This window comes from Bombina bombina, chromosome 10 (genome assembly GCF_027579735.1).
Source record: "Bombina bombina isolate aBomBom1 chromosome 10, aBomBom1.pri, whole genome shotgun sequence".
NCBI lineage: Eukaryota > Metazoa > Chordata > Amphibia > Anura > Bombinatoridae > Bombina > Bombina bombina.
Genome location: NC_069508.1, coordinates 59,717,168 through 59,735,378, shown reverse-complemented (window position 1 = coordinate 59,735,378; position 18,211 = coordinate 59,717,168). Strand labels below are relative to the sequence as shown.

At 39.5% G+C, this 18,211-nt stretch overlaps 1 protein-coding gene across 2 annotated transcripts in view; it reads left to right on the top strand.

Moving 5' to 3' along the window:
* LOC128641451 (P-selectin) overlaps window positions 1-18,211 on the top strand; it is a 119,687-nt gene that overhangs the window by 10,798 nt on the left and 90,678 nt on the right. For both annotated transcript variants that reach the window (XM_053694091.1, XM_053694092.1), the window contains exon 7: window positions 6,770-6,955. In XM_053694091.1, the coding sequence (XP_053550066.1) occupies window positions 6,770-6,955 (186 nt within the window). The remainder of the gene's footprint in view (window positions 1-6,769; window positions 6,956-18,211) is intronic.

The following is an 18,211-nucleotide window of genomic DNA, read 5'->3' as shown; positions in this document are numbered from 1 at the left end:
CACAGGTCTGCTGTGAGTGATTACCTCCCTCAAAACTAGTTTTGGAGACCCCTGAGCTCTGTAGAGACGTCCTGGATCATGCAGGGAGAAAAAGGAAGACTGTGACTGTTAGTTAAGTGTACTACGGCATCAGAAATAAATGAATTAGCTAGCTTAAGGACTCTAAGCTTGTCTATAATTTCATCCAATGGAACTGAGCTAATGGTCTCTTCTAGAGACTCAAACCAGAATGCAGCCGCAGCCGTGACAGGCGCAATGCATGCGAGGGGTTGTAATATAAAACCTTGTTGAGTAAACATTTTATTAAGGTAACCCTCTAACTTTTTATCCATTGGATCTGAAAAAGCACAGCTATCCTCCACCGGGATAGTGGTGCGCTTAGCCAGAGTAGAAACTGCCCCCTCCACCTTAGGGACCGTCTGCCATAAGTCCCGTGTGGTGGCGTCTATTGGAAACATTTTTCTAAATATAGGAGGGGGGGAAAAGGGTACACCGGGCCTATCCCACTCCTTGGTAATAATCTCTGTAAGCCTCTTAGGTATAGGAAAAACGTCAGTACACACCGGTACCGCATAGTATCTATCCAGCCTACATAATTTCTCTGGGATTGCAACCGTGTTACAATCATTCAGAGCCGCTAATACCTCCCCTAATAATAAACGGAGGTTCTCAATAATGCCCATAAAATTTTTCACCAAGTACCTCAGAGAAAAAACGATTAACATGCCAGTAAACGTTTTAAATATAAAATTATGAAATGTTATGAAAAAGCCTGTTGCTAGTCGCTTTCACTGCAGAATAGGCTATAAGTTATATGTATACAGTATTTTCTTAGTGAAGTGCCATTCCCCAGAAATACTTCAGTGTAAACATACGTACATATCAGCCTGATACCAGTTGCTACTACTGCATTTAAGGCTGCACTTACATTACATCGGTATTAGCAGTATTTTCTCAGTCAATTCCATTCCTTAGAAAATAATATACTGCAACATACCTCCTTGCAGGTGAACCCTGCCCGCTGTCCCCTGTTCTGAAGTTACCGCGCTCCTCAGAATGGGCGAGAACAGCAAATGGATCTTAGTTACGTCCGCTAAGATCATACACAAACTCAGGTAGATTCTTCTTCTAATGCTGCCTGAGAAAAAACAACACACTCCGGTGCTGTTTAAAATAACAAACTTTTGATTGAAGAATAAAAACTAAGTTTAACAACCACAGTCCTCTCACACGTCCTATCTATTAGTTAGGTGCAAGAGAATGACTGGGTATGACGTAGAGGGGAGGAGCTATATAGCAGCTCTACTTGGGTGATCCTCTTGCACTTCCTGTTAGGGAGGAGTTATAATCCCATAAGTAATGGATGACCCGTGGACTGACTACACTTAACAGGAGAAATACCCCTTTCTCCCACTTATAGAAACAAAACTTTTCTGTAGTGTAGCGGTTCCCACCCGCTCCCGCCCCGTGCACGCGCCCGCCCGTGCGTGCCCCCATCGGCCACGCCCCCGAACCCGCCCCCCTCTACATTACCCGGCCCATCGATGGCCGCCCACCCGCCTCCCAAGTCGGCTCCCACCCACCAACGATACCGGCCATCGATGTCCGGTGCAGAGAGGGCCACAGAGTGGCTCTCTCTGCATCGGATGGCCCAGGGGTGTTATTGCAGGATGCCTCGATATCGACGCATTCTGCAATAACCGGAAAGCGGCTGGAAGTGAGCAGGACCGCTTCCAGCCGCTTTAAACCCCTAATGTCGTACAGGGTACGTCGCTGGTCTTTTAAGACCAGGTTGTGTGCGACGTACCCTGTACGACATGCATAGTTAAGGGGTTAAAGTTGAAAAAATCCTATTGGCTGATGCAATCAGACAATAGGATTGAGCTTCAATCCTATTGGCTGATTGGAACAGCCAATAGAATACAAGCTCAATCCTATTGGCTGATTGGATCAGCCAATAGGATTGAAGCTCAATCCTATTGGCTATGGCTAATTGCATCAGCCAATAGGATTTTTTCACCTTTAATTCCGATTGGCTGATAGAATTCTATCAGCCAATTGGAATTCAAGGGACGCCATCATGGATGACGTCACTTAAAGGAACCTTCATTTGGGAAGAAGACTTCGATTGAAGAGGATGCTCTGTGCCGGATGTCTTGAAGATGGACCCGCTCCGCGCCAGATGGATGAAGATAGAAGATGCCGTCTGGATGAAGACTTCTGCCCGGCTGGAGGACCACTTCTGCCGGCTTGGATGAAGACTTCTCCCGGCTTCGTTGAGGACTTCTTGCCGCTTCGCTGAGGACTTCTCCCGGCTTCATTGAGGATGGATGTCGGGTCTTCTAAACTGTAAGTTGATTTTCAGGGGTTAGTGTTAGGCTTTTTTAAGGGTTTATTGGGTGGGTTTTAGTTTTAGATTAGGGTTTGGGCAATTAAGAAAAGAGCTAAATGCCCTTTTAAGGGCAATGCCCATCCAAATGCCCTTTTCAGGGCAATGGGGAGCTTAGGTTTTTTAGTTAGGTTTTTATTTGGGGGGTTTGGTTGTGTGGGTGGTGGGTTTTACTGTTTGGGGGGTGTTTGTATTTTTTTTACAGGTAAAAGAGCTGATTTCTTTGGGGCAATGCCCCTCAAAAGGCCCTTTTAAGGGCTATTGGTAGTTTATTGTAGGCTACAGGTTTTTTTATTTTGGGGGGGCTTTTTTTTATTTTGATAGAGCTATTAGATTAGGTGTAATTATTTTAAATATCTGATAATTTCTTTTTTTATTTTGTGTATTTTAGTGTTTGTTTGTTTTTGTAATTTAGTTAATTGTATTTAATTTAGGTAATTTATTTAATTGTAGTATAAGGTTTGCTGTTAGTGTAACTCAGGTTAGGTTTTATTTTAAAGGTAAATTTGTATTTATTTTAGCTAGGTAGTTAGTAAATAGTTAATAACTATTTACTAACTATTCTACCTAGTTAAAATAAATGCAAACTTGCCTGTAAAATAAAAATAAACCCTAAACTAGCTACAATGTAACTATTATTTATATTGTAGCTAGCTTAGGATTTATTTTACAGGTAAGTATTTAGTTTTAAATAGGAATTATTTAGGTAACGATAGTAATTTTTATTTAGATTTATTTTAATTATATTTAAGTTAGCGGATGTTAGGGCTAGGGTTAGACTTAGGTTTAGGGGTTAATAACTTTAGTAGAGTGGCGGCGACGTTGGGTGCGGCAGATTAGGGATTAATAACTGTAATGTAGGTTGCGGAGATGTTAGGGACAGCAGATTAGGGGTTAATAACATTTAACTAGTGTTTGCGAGGCGGGAGTACGGCGGTTTAGGGGTTAATATGTTTATTCTAGTGGCGGCGATGTCGGGGGTGGCAGATTAGGGGTTAATTATTTATTTTAGTGTTTGCGGGAGGGCCTCGGTTTAGGGGTTAATAGGTAGTTTATGGGTGTTAGTGTACTTTTTAACACTTTAGTTATGAGTTTTATGCTACAGCTCTGTAACGTAAAACTCATAACTACTGACTTTAGATTGCGTTACGAATCTTGCGAGATAGGCTGTACTGCTCACTTTTTGGCCTCCAAGAAAAAGCTTGTAATATCGGCGCTATGGAAGTCTCATTGAAAAAAGACTTTATGCAAACTGCCCCTAAAAGTGCCCCTAAACCTGCAAGACTTGTAATACCAGCGGTAGTGAAAAAGCAACGTTATGAGCCTTAACGCTGCTTTTTCACTCATACCGCAAAACTCGTAATCTAGCCGAATAATAATAATAATAGTGTTAGGCATTGTTTTCAGGGGGGGGGGGGGTGTCAGTTCAGAACTGGGCATCGGGCACACTGTACCAACTGGAAATTAATACATTATTTGTTCAGGATATCCATGAGAATAGATTTCAGACCACGCAGCTATGATTCCAAAAGCTATTCTGTTTATTGCAAGTTGAAAGGCACGTCTTATAGCCAACAGTTACAGCATATGGGGTTAACAAGTGAAGTATTCATAACTACATCATCTTACATAGTATTTCTGCAAGAACAAAGAAACTCATTTAAAATATAATTGGAAGAAAAGGAGTGTTAGGGAGTCATTTCTACAGAAATACCTAACTTCAGATAACAGTAACTCTGGGCCTCATAGCCCAGCACAAATCAAGGCCGTTTGACATCTTGTAGAGATAACAATGCATCCAAGCACATCGTCAGGGTCATTCTCAGGGCTATTCTAACTATGCAAGTCTCCCTAACATCAGCATATTTCTCACTACATAATAAACACTATAATAAAAGTTATTGAGACAAGATGGATGCCAAAGACAAAATGGCAGCCAAGAACAAGATGGCGCTGGTCACGCTAACAATAATTCCTAACAAATAGTAATAGTAATCACATCCATATATTTTGTTTCTTCAGATATATGATAAGGGATTCCTTTTAATGACCAACTGCAAATTACCCCATAAAAGGACTTTACAGACAACATTTAAATGTGCTTTAGTGCATTTCAGATTTGTATAGAAGCTTTTGCAGGATACCTGTATTATAAATTTTTTTTCTAATAAACACCAATACTGAGAGCTTTTGTTATGAACAGGCACTTGAAGCATATCTACATATGTTCCGTGCACTAGCATTTTAAAAATCATGTTTACTCTGGTTGCTGAAGTTGGCTTGTGTCATATAAATGAAGTAATTGCAGATGCGATACTAGCCATTGTTGGTTTTTTTAAACAAAAAAAACTGGTGCACAGAACATATCTGGATAGCGTCCAGATGAGGTGCATTGGAACAGCTTTTATTGAAACAGTTATAGGTTTTTACATGAAGCATTTTTGATAAGTGTATTGCAAAAAATGCTTGTACTGATCTTTGAAAGGCTCCAATGCACAACTTAAAGGGACACTGAACCCAAATTTTTTCTATCGTTATTCAGATAGAGCATGCAATTTTAAACAACTTTCTAATTTACTCCTATTATCATTTTTTCTTTGTTCTCTTGCTTTCTTTATTTGAAAAAGAAGGCATCTAAGCTATTTTTTTGGTTCAGAACCATGGAATTTACCCACCAATCAGCAAGAACAACACAGTGTGTTCACCAAAAATGGACAGCATCTAAACTTACATTCTTGCATTTCAAATAAAGATACCAAGAGAATGAAAAGAATTTGATAATAGGAGTAAATTAGATAGTTGCTTAAAATTGCATGCTCTATCTGAATCACAATAGAAAAAAATTGGGTTCAGTGTCCCTTTAATTCTGTCTGAAATGTCCCTTTAAAGAATCATAAATGTTCGAAAGACCCTACAAGAATGCAAATGACTAAACTAATTTATGATAATGATATGCTAAATTTATTCAGCTTCACGCAAGCAGCTATGGAAATGAAGTTGCCAATATGGTACAATAAATAAAACCAATTGCATGAGAGCAGGGCTTGTCAGTAAACCTAGACAAACAAGACATGGTAAGAAGTATTGGTTGTTTGTCTGGGGGACTCTTTGCTTTTCTCACCAGATTGCCCCTGAAGCTGCTTTACAATAAAGGGGGCTATAGTCATACTCATTATGGATCAACATAATTCTGTCTTTCAAAACAAAAGTGTATTTTTAATGAACTGTTTATACAGAAGGTAACCTTATAGGGACAGGATTATTCAGATAGAGAATTACATGTTAAACAACTCTCTAACGTACTTTATTATCAAATTTTCTTTGTTCTCTTCATATAATTTGTTAAAAAGCAAAGTAAGCTCAGGATCATGCACGTGTCTGCAGCACTATATGGGAGCAGTTTTGTAAGAATGTTATACACTGGCAAGAGCACTAGATGGCAGCAGTATTTCCTGCTCCAGACATGTGAACGCTACTTAGGTATCTGTTTAACAAAGAATACCATGACCAAACTAAATTTGATAACAGAAATGAATAGGAAACTTTATTAAAATGGTATGCTCTATCTGAATCCCGAAAGAAAACATGTGGGGTTTATGTCCCGATGAACATATTTTTACTAGGATAACAAGGGCACACGTATCCAATATACTTGATCCAATGCATCAAGGTCATCTAATTTGCTATATTGAGAATAAAATAAGGATACCCTAAACTTTGATCCCAGGGTCCTGGTAATGGAAAGATAGATGCTCTTGACTAATATAGGAGAAATTCAGAGCGTATGTTCTAGAGATGCTGTGGGGGACAGACCTGGAAAGCAGACACATAACTTGTAATCTAGGCCTAAGATGGATGGTAGGCTTCTGATTGGCTGTGCTCTTTGATGACATAATTTAAAGAAAGGTTTAATTGGATGGATGGCTAGGGAACTTAATCCCCCCCCCCCCCACACACACACACAGTATAGGAGGTTGAAATAAACAAACAACCATTTTGAAATGTAAAGAATCAATTATAAAGGTATAGAAAAGACAGTAGGGTCATTGCTGTAATGAAAATAGCTTACAGCAGTACATAATTAGGTACTTACTGTATTTAGCAAGAAAATGCATTTGTATTAGTTGTTCTTTGCATGTAGCATTTGGAGTAGGAAGGCAGATTTTAATTTTAAATTCACTTTAAACATAGAATTTCCTTGTGTTTTTACTTTGTAGGGAGAACCTAACTCTGGCATTGCCACATTATTTTTTGCCATTTAATTATTCTACGCAATTGATAAAAAGATAAAGAATACATTATATTCACATATACAATATATTGATATTTATTTTAGTATCTTCTGTTTTAAATGCTTTTTGCTCTTTCCTCTGATTAAAGCTGTCACCTGTGGAGCATTTCAAGACCCCTCTAATGGGTGGATGAATTGTTCTCATGTGTTTGGAGAATTCCGGTATAGCTCCAATTGCAGCTTCACTTGTGCAGATGGATTTGTATTAAATGGATCTGACTCATTGCTGTGCCAGGCATCAGAAGAGTGGACTGATCGAGTCCCTAAATGTGCAGGTAACACTTTATTACTCTTGTAAAAAGAAAATGGTTTAATTTAATTGACCCCTATGGGGTAGATTATTCATAGTGCGATCGGACATGATACAAAGTAGCGTATCATGTCCGCCGCACATCGATAAATTTATCATTGCACTAGCAATTCTTGTGAACTGCTGGTGCAATGCCGCCTCCTGCAGATTCGCGGCCAATCGGACACTAGCAGAGGGTGTCAATCAACAACCTTTAGACTGCTGCTTCATAACGTCTGTTTCCGGCGAGCCTGTAGGCTTGCACGTAAACAGGGGCATCAAGCTCCATACGGAGCTTGATAAATAGGCCCCTATGGGTTTAATCCCGGTTAGGTAAAGTGCAGAGGAGCAATGAACAACTGGGACCTAACTGAATAAATCTAGTGACAATGACAAAAGGCAAGAATGTTTTGCCACTAATCATCAGCTAGCTCCCAATAGTACAGTGCTCTTCCAGAGCCTACATACTGTAGGATTGTTTTATTTAACAAAGGATATCACAAGAACAAAGTAAATTTGATAACATAAGCAATCTGCAAAGTCTCTCAAAATAACATGTTCTCTCTGAACCACGAAAGTTTAATTTAGACTCCTGTGTCCCTTAGATATCATGGGGCCAATTTTACAATCTCCGTACGGAGCTTGTGGGCCCGTGTTTCTGGCGAGTCTGAAGACTCGACAGAAACGCAAGTTATGAAGCAGCGGTCTAAAGACCGCTGCTCCATAACCCAGTCCGCCAGCTCTGAGCAGGCGGACAGGAATCGCCGGAAATCAACCCGATCGAGTACGATCGGGTTGATTGACACCTCCCTGCTGGAGGCCGATTGGCTGCGAGTCAGCAGGGGGCGGCGTTGCACCAGCAGCTCTTGTGAGCTGCTGTTGCAATGTTAAATGCGGAGAGCGTATTGCTCTCCACATTTAGCGAGGTCTTGCGGACCTGATCCACACTGTCGGATCAGGTCTGCAAGACCTTTGATAAATAGGGGCCCATGTCTCAATCACCAAATTATCACAAAAAAATAGCCTCTGGATATTGCAACATAATAAACAGAGATTGAATAGATACACATGCCAGTTAATAAAGAATAATACAAAATAAATAGCAATATAATATTAAATTAATTTAAAGCATAATAGGGTTTTATAATGTAAAGAATCACATTAGCAAATTATTCTGAAGGGATTCTATTTAACAAGTGTTATAAGAATTTCAGTTGGCTAATAAACAACAGTATCAGTGGTCTGTCACATTGCTCTATTATAAAACTGATCACATGGATATAACCTTTACAACTGCACAGGTATTTTGATTGCTAGTAACTTTAGTGAACAAGTGATGCTACCTGGTGTCAGCACCTCTCCCCAGTACCAGGTGCGCAGGCAGTCTGGCACCGAAGGGACCCAGAAAGCAAAGAGTTGTGACATAGCACAGTGCAAGTCCCTTAAGTGCTGAAACACTTAAAGGGACATGAAATTCAACATTTTTCTTTCAAAATTCAATTTTAAACAACTTTCCAATGTAAACGAATTTCCTCCATTTTCTTGGTATCCTTTGTTGAAGGAGCAGTAATGCATTACTTGGAGCTAGCTGTAAGCCAATGACAAGAGGCAAATATGTGTAGCCACCAATTAGCAGCTTCTGAGCCTACCTATGTATACTTTTCAACAAAGGATACAAAGAGAATGTAACAAATTAGATAATAGAAATAAATTAGAATGTAAAAGTGTATGCTCTACCTGAATCATTAAAAAAAAGGGGTTTCATAGCTCTCTAAGTGATTCAGCAGATCTAACTGGCAGCACTCACTTACAGCAAGACTACGAGTCTTGCACTAATACCAGGTGTATAAAGAACGCAATAAAATGAGCGGTATCGCACTTTCCATAGCGCTGCCTTTACAAGTTACTAGAAAACCTCCTTGTGCTGTGCATTATGGTGCGATAAGCTCCATACCGCACAAAAGCCAAGGGCTGAGTTTATGTGCTTGTGCGCGCTTTCCCCCATAGACATCAATGGGGAGAAAAAGTTTAAAAAAAACTAACACCTGCGATTGCGGAATTGCAAATCACCGTAATGCAACCCCATTGATATCTATGGGAAAAAGAAAACTACATTAAAACCTAGCACCCTAACAGAAACCTCTAGTCTAAACACCCTAATCCACAGCCCACGACATCGCTGATACTAAATAAATTTAAACCCCTAATCTGCCGCTCCCGACATCGCTGACACTAAATAAACCTATTAACCCCTAAACCGCCAGCCCCCCACATCGCAACTAATAAATAAACCTATTTACCCCTAATCCGCTACAGCGGATCATTTCCGTCCGACATTTAATAAATCTACCTCTATGTATTAAATAGATGTGTATTCATTTTCATACAAAGGTAATAAAAAAGAGCACATTATTCAATATTTGTTGCACTTGTATAAAAACAAGTCAGAGGCGAGTTAATACAAATACAGTTCCTCGATGTATAGGTGACAAACCCTACTTCAATACTGGTGTCATTGTGGTAACAACCACTTCCCTATATGAGGCATCTCAGTGTTTTTGTACTTCTTTAGAATAATAGCGCAATTTCATTTACTCATAACCGCATCTGAAGGAGCTACTTATTTTATATATATATATATAGCCTCTGTTTTGTTTATTCTATTAAATTAAACTTTTTTTTTAAGGGCTTAAATTCTCATTCAGACATAAATAATTGGAGCTTTCTTTTTTTAAAGGTACATTTATACACAAAAAAATGTATTTATTCAATTTAAAAGATAGTATTTAAAAATGAAACATGGATATTCATGTGCTGAATAAACTATGGCCTAGATTTAGAGTTTGGCGGTAGCCGTGAAAACCAGCGTTAGAGGCTCCTAACGCTGGTTTTAGGCTACCGCCGGTATTTGGAGTCACTGAAAATAGGGTCTAACGCTCACTTTTCAGCCGCAACTTTTCCATACCGCAGATCCCCTTACGTCAATTGCGTATCCTATCTTTTCAATGGGATCTTCCTAACTCCGGTATTTAGAGTCGTTTCTGAAGTGAGCGTTAGAGCTCTAACGACAAAACTCCAGCCGCAGAAAAAAAGCAGGAGTTAAGAGCTTTCTGGGCTAACGCCGGTTCATAAAGCTCTTAACTACTGTACCCTAAAGTACACTAACACCCATAAACTACCTATGTACCCCTAAACTGAGGTCCCCCCACATCGCCGCCACTCAAATTTTTTTTTAACCCCTAATCTGCCGACCGCAAAGCGCCGCCAGCTAAATTATCCCTATGTACCCCTAATCTGCTGCCCCTAACCCCGCCGACCCCTGTATTATATTTATTAACCCCTAACCTGCCCCCCACAACGTCGCCTCCACCTGCCTACACTGATTAACCCCTAACCTGCCGAGCGGACCGCACTGCTACTATAATAAATGTATTAACCCCTAATCCGCCTCACTAACCCTATCATAAATAGTATTAACCCCTAATCTGCCCTCCCTAACATCGCCGACACCTAACTTCAATTATTAACCCCTAATCTGCCGACCGGAGCTCACCGCTACTATAATAAATGGATTAACCCCTAAAGCTAAGTCTAACCCTAACACTAACTCCCCCCTAAATTAAATATAATTTAAATCTAACGAAATTAATTAACTCTTATTAAATAAATTATTCCTATTTAAAGCTAAATACTTACCTGTAAAAGAAATCCTAATATAGCTACAATATAAATTATAATTATATTATAGCTATTTTAGGATTAATATTTATTTTACAGGCAACTTTGTATTTATTTAAACCAGGTACAATAGCTATTAAATAGTTAAGAATATTTAATAGTTACCTAGTTAAAATAATAACAAAATTACCTGTAAAATAAATCCTAACCTAAGTTCTAATTAAACCTAACACTACACTATCAATAAATTAATTAAATAAAATACCTACAATTACCTACAATAAAACCTAACACTACACTATCAATAAATAAATTAAATACAATTCCTACAAATAACTACAATGAAATAAACTAACTAAAGTACAAAAAATAAAAAAGAACTAAGTTACAAAAAATAAAAAAATATTTACAAACATCCGAAAAATATTACAACAATTTTAAACTAATTACACCTACTCTAAGCCCCCTAATAAAATAACAAAGACCCCCAAAATAAAAAATGCCCTACCCTATTCTAAATTACTACATTTCAAAGCTCTTTTACCTTACCAGCCCTGAACAGGGCCCTTTGCGGGGCATGCCCCAAGAAATTCAGCTCTTTTGCCTGTAAAAAAAAACATACAATACTCCCCCCCAACATTACAACCCACCACCCACATACCCCTAATCTAACCCAAACCCCCCTTAAATAAACCTAACACTAAGCCCCTGAAGATCTTCCTACCTTGTCTTCACCTCACCAGGTATCACCGATCCGTCCTGGCATCCGGTGCTGAAGAGGTCCAGAAGAGGCTCCAAAGTCTTCCTCCTATCCGGCAAGAAGAGGACATCCAGACCGGCAAACATCTTCATCCAAGCGGCATCTTCTATCTTCTTCCATCCGGTGCGGAGCGGGTCCATCTTGAAGCAGCCGACGCGGATCCATCCTCTTCTTCCGGCGTCTCCCGACGAATGACGGTTCCTTTAAGGGACGTCATCCAAGATGGCGTCCCTCGAATTCCGATTGGCTGATAGGATTCTATCAGCCAATCGGAATTAAGGTAGGAATATTCTGATTGGCTGATGGAATCAGCCAATCAGAATCAAGTGCAATCCGATTGGCTGATCCAATCAGCCAATCAGATTGAGCTCGCATTCTATTGGCTGTTCCGATCAGCCAATAGAATGCGAGCTCAATCTGATTGGCTGATTGGATCAGCCAATCGGATTGAACTTGATTCTGATTGGCTGATTCCATCAGCCAATCAGAATATTCCTACCTTAATTCCGATTGGCTGATAGAATCCTATCAGCCAATCAGAATTCGAGGGACGCCATCTTGGATGACGTCCCTTAAAGGAACCGTCATTCGTCGGGAGACGCCGGAAGAAGAGGATGGATCCGCGTCGGCTGCTTCAAGATGGACCCGCTCCGCACCGGATGGAAGAAGATAGAAGATGCCGCTTGGATGAAGATGTTTGCCGGTCCGGATGTCCTCTTCTTGCCGGATAGGAGGAAGACTTTGGAGCCTCTTCTGGACCTCTTCAGCACCGGATGATGGATCGCCAACCCCCGCTTGGGTTGGATGAAGATTTTGGAGCCAGGACGGATCGGTGATACCTGGTGAGGTGAAGACAAGGTAGGAAGATCTTCAGGGGCTTAGTGTTAGGTTTATTTAAGGGGGGTTTGGGTTAGATTAGGGGTATGTGGGTGGTGGGTTGTAATGTTGGGGGGGGGTATTGTATGTTTTTTTTTACAGGCAAAAGAGCTGAATTTCTTGGGGCATGCCCCGCAAAGGGCCCTGTTCAGGGCTGGTAAGGTAAAAGAGCTTTTAACTTTATTAATTTAGAATAGGGTAGGGCATTTTTTTTATTTTGGGGGTCTTTGTTATTTTATTAGGGGGCTTAGAGTAGGTGTAATTAGTTTAAAATTGTTGTAATATATTTCTTATGTTTGTAAATATTTTTTTATTTTTTGTAACTTAGTTCTTTTTTATTTTTTGTACTTTAGTTAGTTTATTTCATTGTAGTTATTTGTAGGAATTGTATTTAATTTATTTATTGATAGTGTAGTGTTAGGTTCTATTGTAGGTAATTGTAGGTATTTTATTTAATTAATTTATTGATACTGTAGTGTTAGGTTTAATTGTAACTTAGGTTAGGATTTATTTTACAGGTAATTTTGTTATTATTTTAACTAGGTAACTATTAAATAGTTCTTAACTATTTAATAGCTATTGTACCTGGTTAAAATAATTACAAAGTTGCCTGTAAAATAAATATTAATCCTAAAATAGCTACAATGTAATTATAATTTATATTGTAGCTATATTAGGATTTATTTTACAGGTAAGTATTTAGCTTTAAATAGGAATAATTTATTTAATAAGAGTTAATTAATTTCGTTAGATTTAAATTATATTTAATTTAGGGGGGTGTTAGTGTTAGGGTTAGACTTAGCTTTAGGGGTTAATCCATTTATTATAGTAGCGGTGAGCTCCGGTCGGCAGATTAGGGGTTAATAATTGAAGTTAGGTGTTGGCGATGTTAGGGAGGGCAGATTAGGGGTTAATACTATTTATTATAGGGTTAGTGAGGCGGATTAGGGGTTAATACATTTATTATAGTAGCGGTGCGGTCCGCTCGGCAGATTAGGGGTTAATCAGTGTAGGCAGGTGGAGGCGACGTTGAGGGGGGCAGATTAGGGGTTAATAAATATAATATAGGGGTCGGCGGTGTTAGGGGCAGCAGATTAGGGGTACATAGGGATAATGTAAGTAGCGGCGGTTTACGGAGCGGCAGATTAGGGGTTAATAATATAATGCAGGGGTCAGAGATAGCTGGGGCGGCAGATTAGGGGTTAATAACTGTAAGGTTAGGGGTGTTTAGACTCGGGGTACATGTTAGGGTGTTAGGTGCAGACGTAGGATGTGTTTCCCCATAGCAAACAATGGGGCTGCGTTAGGAGCTGAACGCTGCTTTTTTGCAGGTGTTAGGTTTTTATTCAGCTCAAACTGCCCCATTGTTTCCTATGGGGGAATCGTGCACGAGCACGTTTTTGAGGCTGGCCGCGTCCGTAAGCAACTCTGGTATCGAGAGTTGCATTTGCGGTAAAAATGCTCTACGCTCCTATTTTGGAGCCTAACGCAGCATTTTTTTGGACTCTCGATACCAGAGTTATTTTTATGGTGCGGCCAGAAAAAAGCCCGCGTAGCTAACGCACCCCCTTGGCCGCCAAACTCCAAATCTAGCTGTATATTTTTTGGCTCCCAATATGACATTTTCATATTAAAAAAATATTGGATATGCAATACATTCTGAAATAGACATATTTTAGATGTATGAATAAATGGTCATTAAAGGAAAAGTAAAATCAAATTTAAAGTGTCTACTATTATCTAATTTGCTTCATTCTCTTGGTATTCTTTGTTGAAAATCATACCTAGATAGGGTATGGAGCAGCACTGCACTACTGAGAGATACTGTAAATGCTGATTGGTGGCTGCACATATAAGCCTCTTGTCATTGTTATACCTAATGTGGTCAGCTAGCTCCCAGTAGTGCATTGCTGCTCCTTAAACAAAGGATATCAAGAATATAAAGCAAATGTGATCATATAAAGAAATAGAAAAGTGTTATGGTCTATCTGAATAATGAAGGAAAAAATGAAGGTTTCATGTCTTTTTAATTAAACCTATTTCCAACAATATAGTATAGTCTGTCAGTAGTGGTTGGGTTTTAAATTAACATATGTATTTGTATTAACAGACATATACAGTATGTGATATTTCGTACAGCTAACAAGATTTGTAGGAAACAAAACAAAAACAAAAAACACATAACATCTAAAAATTACATCTAGCAATACTTTCTTACAATGTTTCTTGTTATTTATTATTCACATTTTTGTGATTGTAAGAAATGTCGGATTGGCCAACCGGGATACTGGCCAGAGGACCACATCGAGGACCATATCCTTTGGGCAGGGAGGTCACAGAGCCTTGTGTGCATGCATAGTGCATTTATTCAAGGCTGCTCCACACCTGCCAAGGGAGTAGGGCAGATAAGTGGCCCCTTAGAATAAAGGACCACATTGTCATGCAAGGTAGGGGGGTGAAGGCTGGGCCGGGGTTTGGGTACTGACTTCAAAAATTTCCAGGGCCAGTCTGAATCTTCAGTCTGGCCTGATTGTAAGTTACAGTAATTTCAACTTCTTAAACAGGATTTCTATCACTAAATTGATCTTAGTTACTACTAACTGTCTTTCTCATATCTCATCCTGGATTTTCTTTCACTACCTTAAGCTAAATCTCTCCAAAACGGAGCTCCTTATTTTTCCCTTCTTCCAAAGTCTCCACCCCCCATTTTTCTATAACTGTTGATAACTCCATTATTACCCCAGCCCAACATGCCGATTTCTTGGGGTCAGATTTTTCTCAGATCTTTCTTTCACTCCCCACATTAAGGAGCCGATTCAACAAATGTTGGACGGACATGATCCGCTGTAGCAGACATGTCCTCCCAACATCACTAAATGCAGACAGCATACACTGTCGGCATTTATCATTGCACAAGCACTTCTAGTGAAATGTTCCTATTCTGTTGAAAACAATGACTTGTCTCATCCTTAGGGGGCGCAAAGTTAACCTTTAGTGGTAAAAATATATATAATAGAAATTCACCTAATGTGTTTAAAAAGATGTTACCAATAAAAGATGAATTATCTGATAATACTGTTAAATCCAATTAGTATGACCTATAGGAGACAAAACAAAAATGTATCTTATTTGTAAAATGTAACAGTCCGTATGGATCATCCAAGAGTTCAATCAAAATAAGTGTTTGTCCTGTAGAAAGAACTCCTCCGAATCAGGCTGCTCCTTGTAGTAATACAAAACTTCGAACTTCAGGCAATTTCTGTGAAGAAAATCATGAAACAAGGACTCCGCCTTGTGTAACACTGGTGTGACACAGTAATGTAACACACTTATTGACTCATACTCACAAGTGTGACAGCATCCAATTGTGCTTATTGTAGAAGACTGGGAACTCTGTATCCCAGCTCACTGATCCTTTGTGCAGGTATTGTCCTCCCAGTCACTTCTGGGGTAATAAAAGCTCAAGCTCAAGGAAGCCAGAGGAAACAGCTAGGAGAGCTGAGAAACGCGTTGTTATCTGTTTTTTTATACACATTGGGTTAATGTTATACCCTTTGTTTTTATTTGTATTTTATTAAAACCTATGTTGTTATACTTCACTGAGAGCTTGAACAAGCTTGAGCAAGGATCAGTGAGCTGGGATACAGAGTTCCCAGTCTGCTACACTAAGCACAATTGAGTGCTGCCACACTTGTGAGTATGAGTTAATACGTGTGTTACATTACTGTGTCATACCAGTGTTACACAAGGAGGCGTCCTTGTTTTGTGATTTTCTTCACAGAAATTGCCTGAATTTCTAGTGAAATGCATGTGCAATGCTGCCCCCTTCACATTTGCGGCCAATCGGTCACTAGCAGGTGGTGTCAATCACCCCGATCCTACCTCAGAGGTGGCAGACAATTTAAGGAGTAGCGGTCTTAAGACCGCTGCTTCTTAACTTATATTTTCGGCGGAATAAGCAGCATCTGCTGCTTCATAAATATAGCGCTTAGTCTTTGGCAATTACTGTCACTTCCACCTTAAAATTATCTCTAAAATTCGACATTTCCTTACACAAGACACAAATAAGATTTTAATCCACTCTCTTATCCTTCCCGCCTTGTCTACTGAAACTCAATCCTCTCTAGACTCCCTAGCTGCTGTCTAGCTCCTTTACAATCCATACACGTTGCTCTACATCTTCTGCATCTCTCTGCCAATCCCTTTACTGGCTTCCTCTGGCCACAAAATTATACACAAAATTGTGGCACTGATATACCATTGCACTGCTCCCCCCCTCCCCTTCACTCTGCTCACGACCTCCTGCTCTCCTCCTCTCTTGTTACCTCCTCATATTCCCATCTTCAGGACTTCTCCAGATTGGCACCTATTTTGTGGAACTCTCTGTCTTGCTCCACAAGACTCTCCCCTAGTTTTGAAAGTTTCAAGCGCTAGTTTTCTTTTAAACAGCGCACTCCATTGAAGTCTATGGTGAGAAAATGTTAATATGGTTGCAATATTCCAAGACCAGATGTTAGCATGCATCAGGTTTTGCTCGCGTGCAAACTTTTTACTTTCAACTTGTTATACGCTCGCTAGCCTGCCGGCGTTAAATGCTTACTTCTAGCGAAGTTTGTGCACAAGCTAAAAAAAATGAGTGCACCACTTATAATCTGGCCCTATATGTTTAATACCTTTGCATGGGTTAAACATATAGTTTTGCTGTGTCACTGGTAATAAAAAAATTCAGTTAATTTACAAAAAAATCTAAGAAAGACAATATAGGTACATTAAAATGCAAGTAGCATAGCCCTATATAAGGATGTAAATAACAGATGAGAAACATGCCTGAGGAAACAGTCTAACTGAGAAACGCGTTGCACTGTTTCTCCACTAGCCATAACTTTTATTGGCACTAATATGAGTGGTATATTTTTATAACTTTTTTAATAAATTTGTTTTTAACTTTACCTACTCTATGTGCTGTGTATGGTCTATTGCTACGCTACTTTTAGGGTGAGAATCCCTAACCCCAGTATCCTGCCCTTATACCCTGTTGATATACAGTTTGGGTTTGATGACCCCCTGTATTTTGGAGCTACCTTGGATCAGCTAGCTGGACTGCTGTAGAAATCCAGCTTGTCTCTATAGGCATAATTGATTGCCTTTTATACATATGAGTACCCTGTGTTCATCTCTTGTCAGAAGTTTTTAAGATCCACCATTGATCTGCACCATTGGCGCCTCTATCTATTGTCTTTTTCTAACAGATTGCCTTACATTGGATGTCGTTAGAGAGCTGCCTCTGTATCAGCTAGCTGGACTGCTGTAGAAATCCAGCCCGTCTCTATGGGCATAATTGATTGCCTTTTATACAAGTGAGTACCCTGTGTTCATCCTGCATCAGCAGCATATAAGATTCACCATTGATCTGCACCATTGGCGCCTCTTTCCATTGTGTTCTTTCCTAACACATTAAAATGCGGGGAGGGTAGCATGATTAACAGTGACAGGGAGAAGGCTGAGATACTAAACCAGTTTTTTTCTTCAGTATACACAAGAGAGGAACCATTGGATGATACTTTGGAACAAAATAGAACATGCCAGCCCATACCATTAATTGGGTTATGTATAGAGGATATCAGGAACAAATTGGATAATATTAAGATAAATAAAACTCCAGACCCAGATGGAATAGACCCAAGGGTGTTAAGGGAACTTAGCACTGTTATAGACAAACCTCTACTCTTAATTTTTCAAGACTCATTATCCTCAGGCATGGTACCCAGGGATTGGCGTAAAGATGATGTGGGGCCACTCTTCAAAAAGGGAAGTAGGGATGATCCAGAAAGCTATAGACCAGTTAGTCTGACATAAATAGTGGGGAAGATATTTGAAGGCATTATAAGGGATTATATTGATGAGCATATTCGTGTAAACAAGATTATG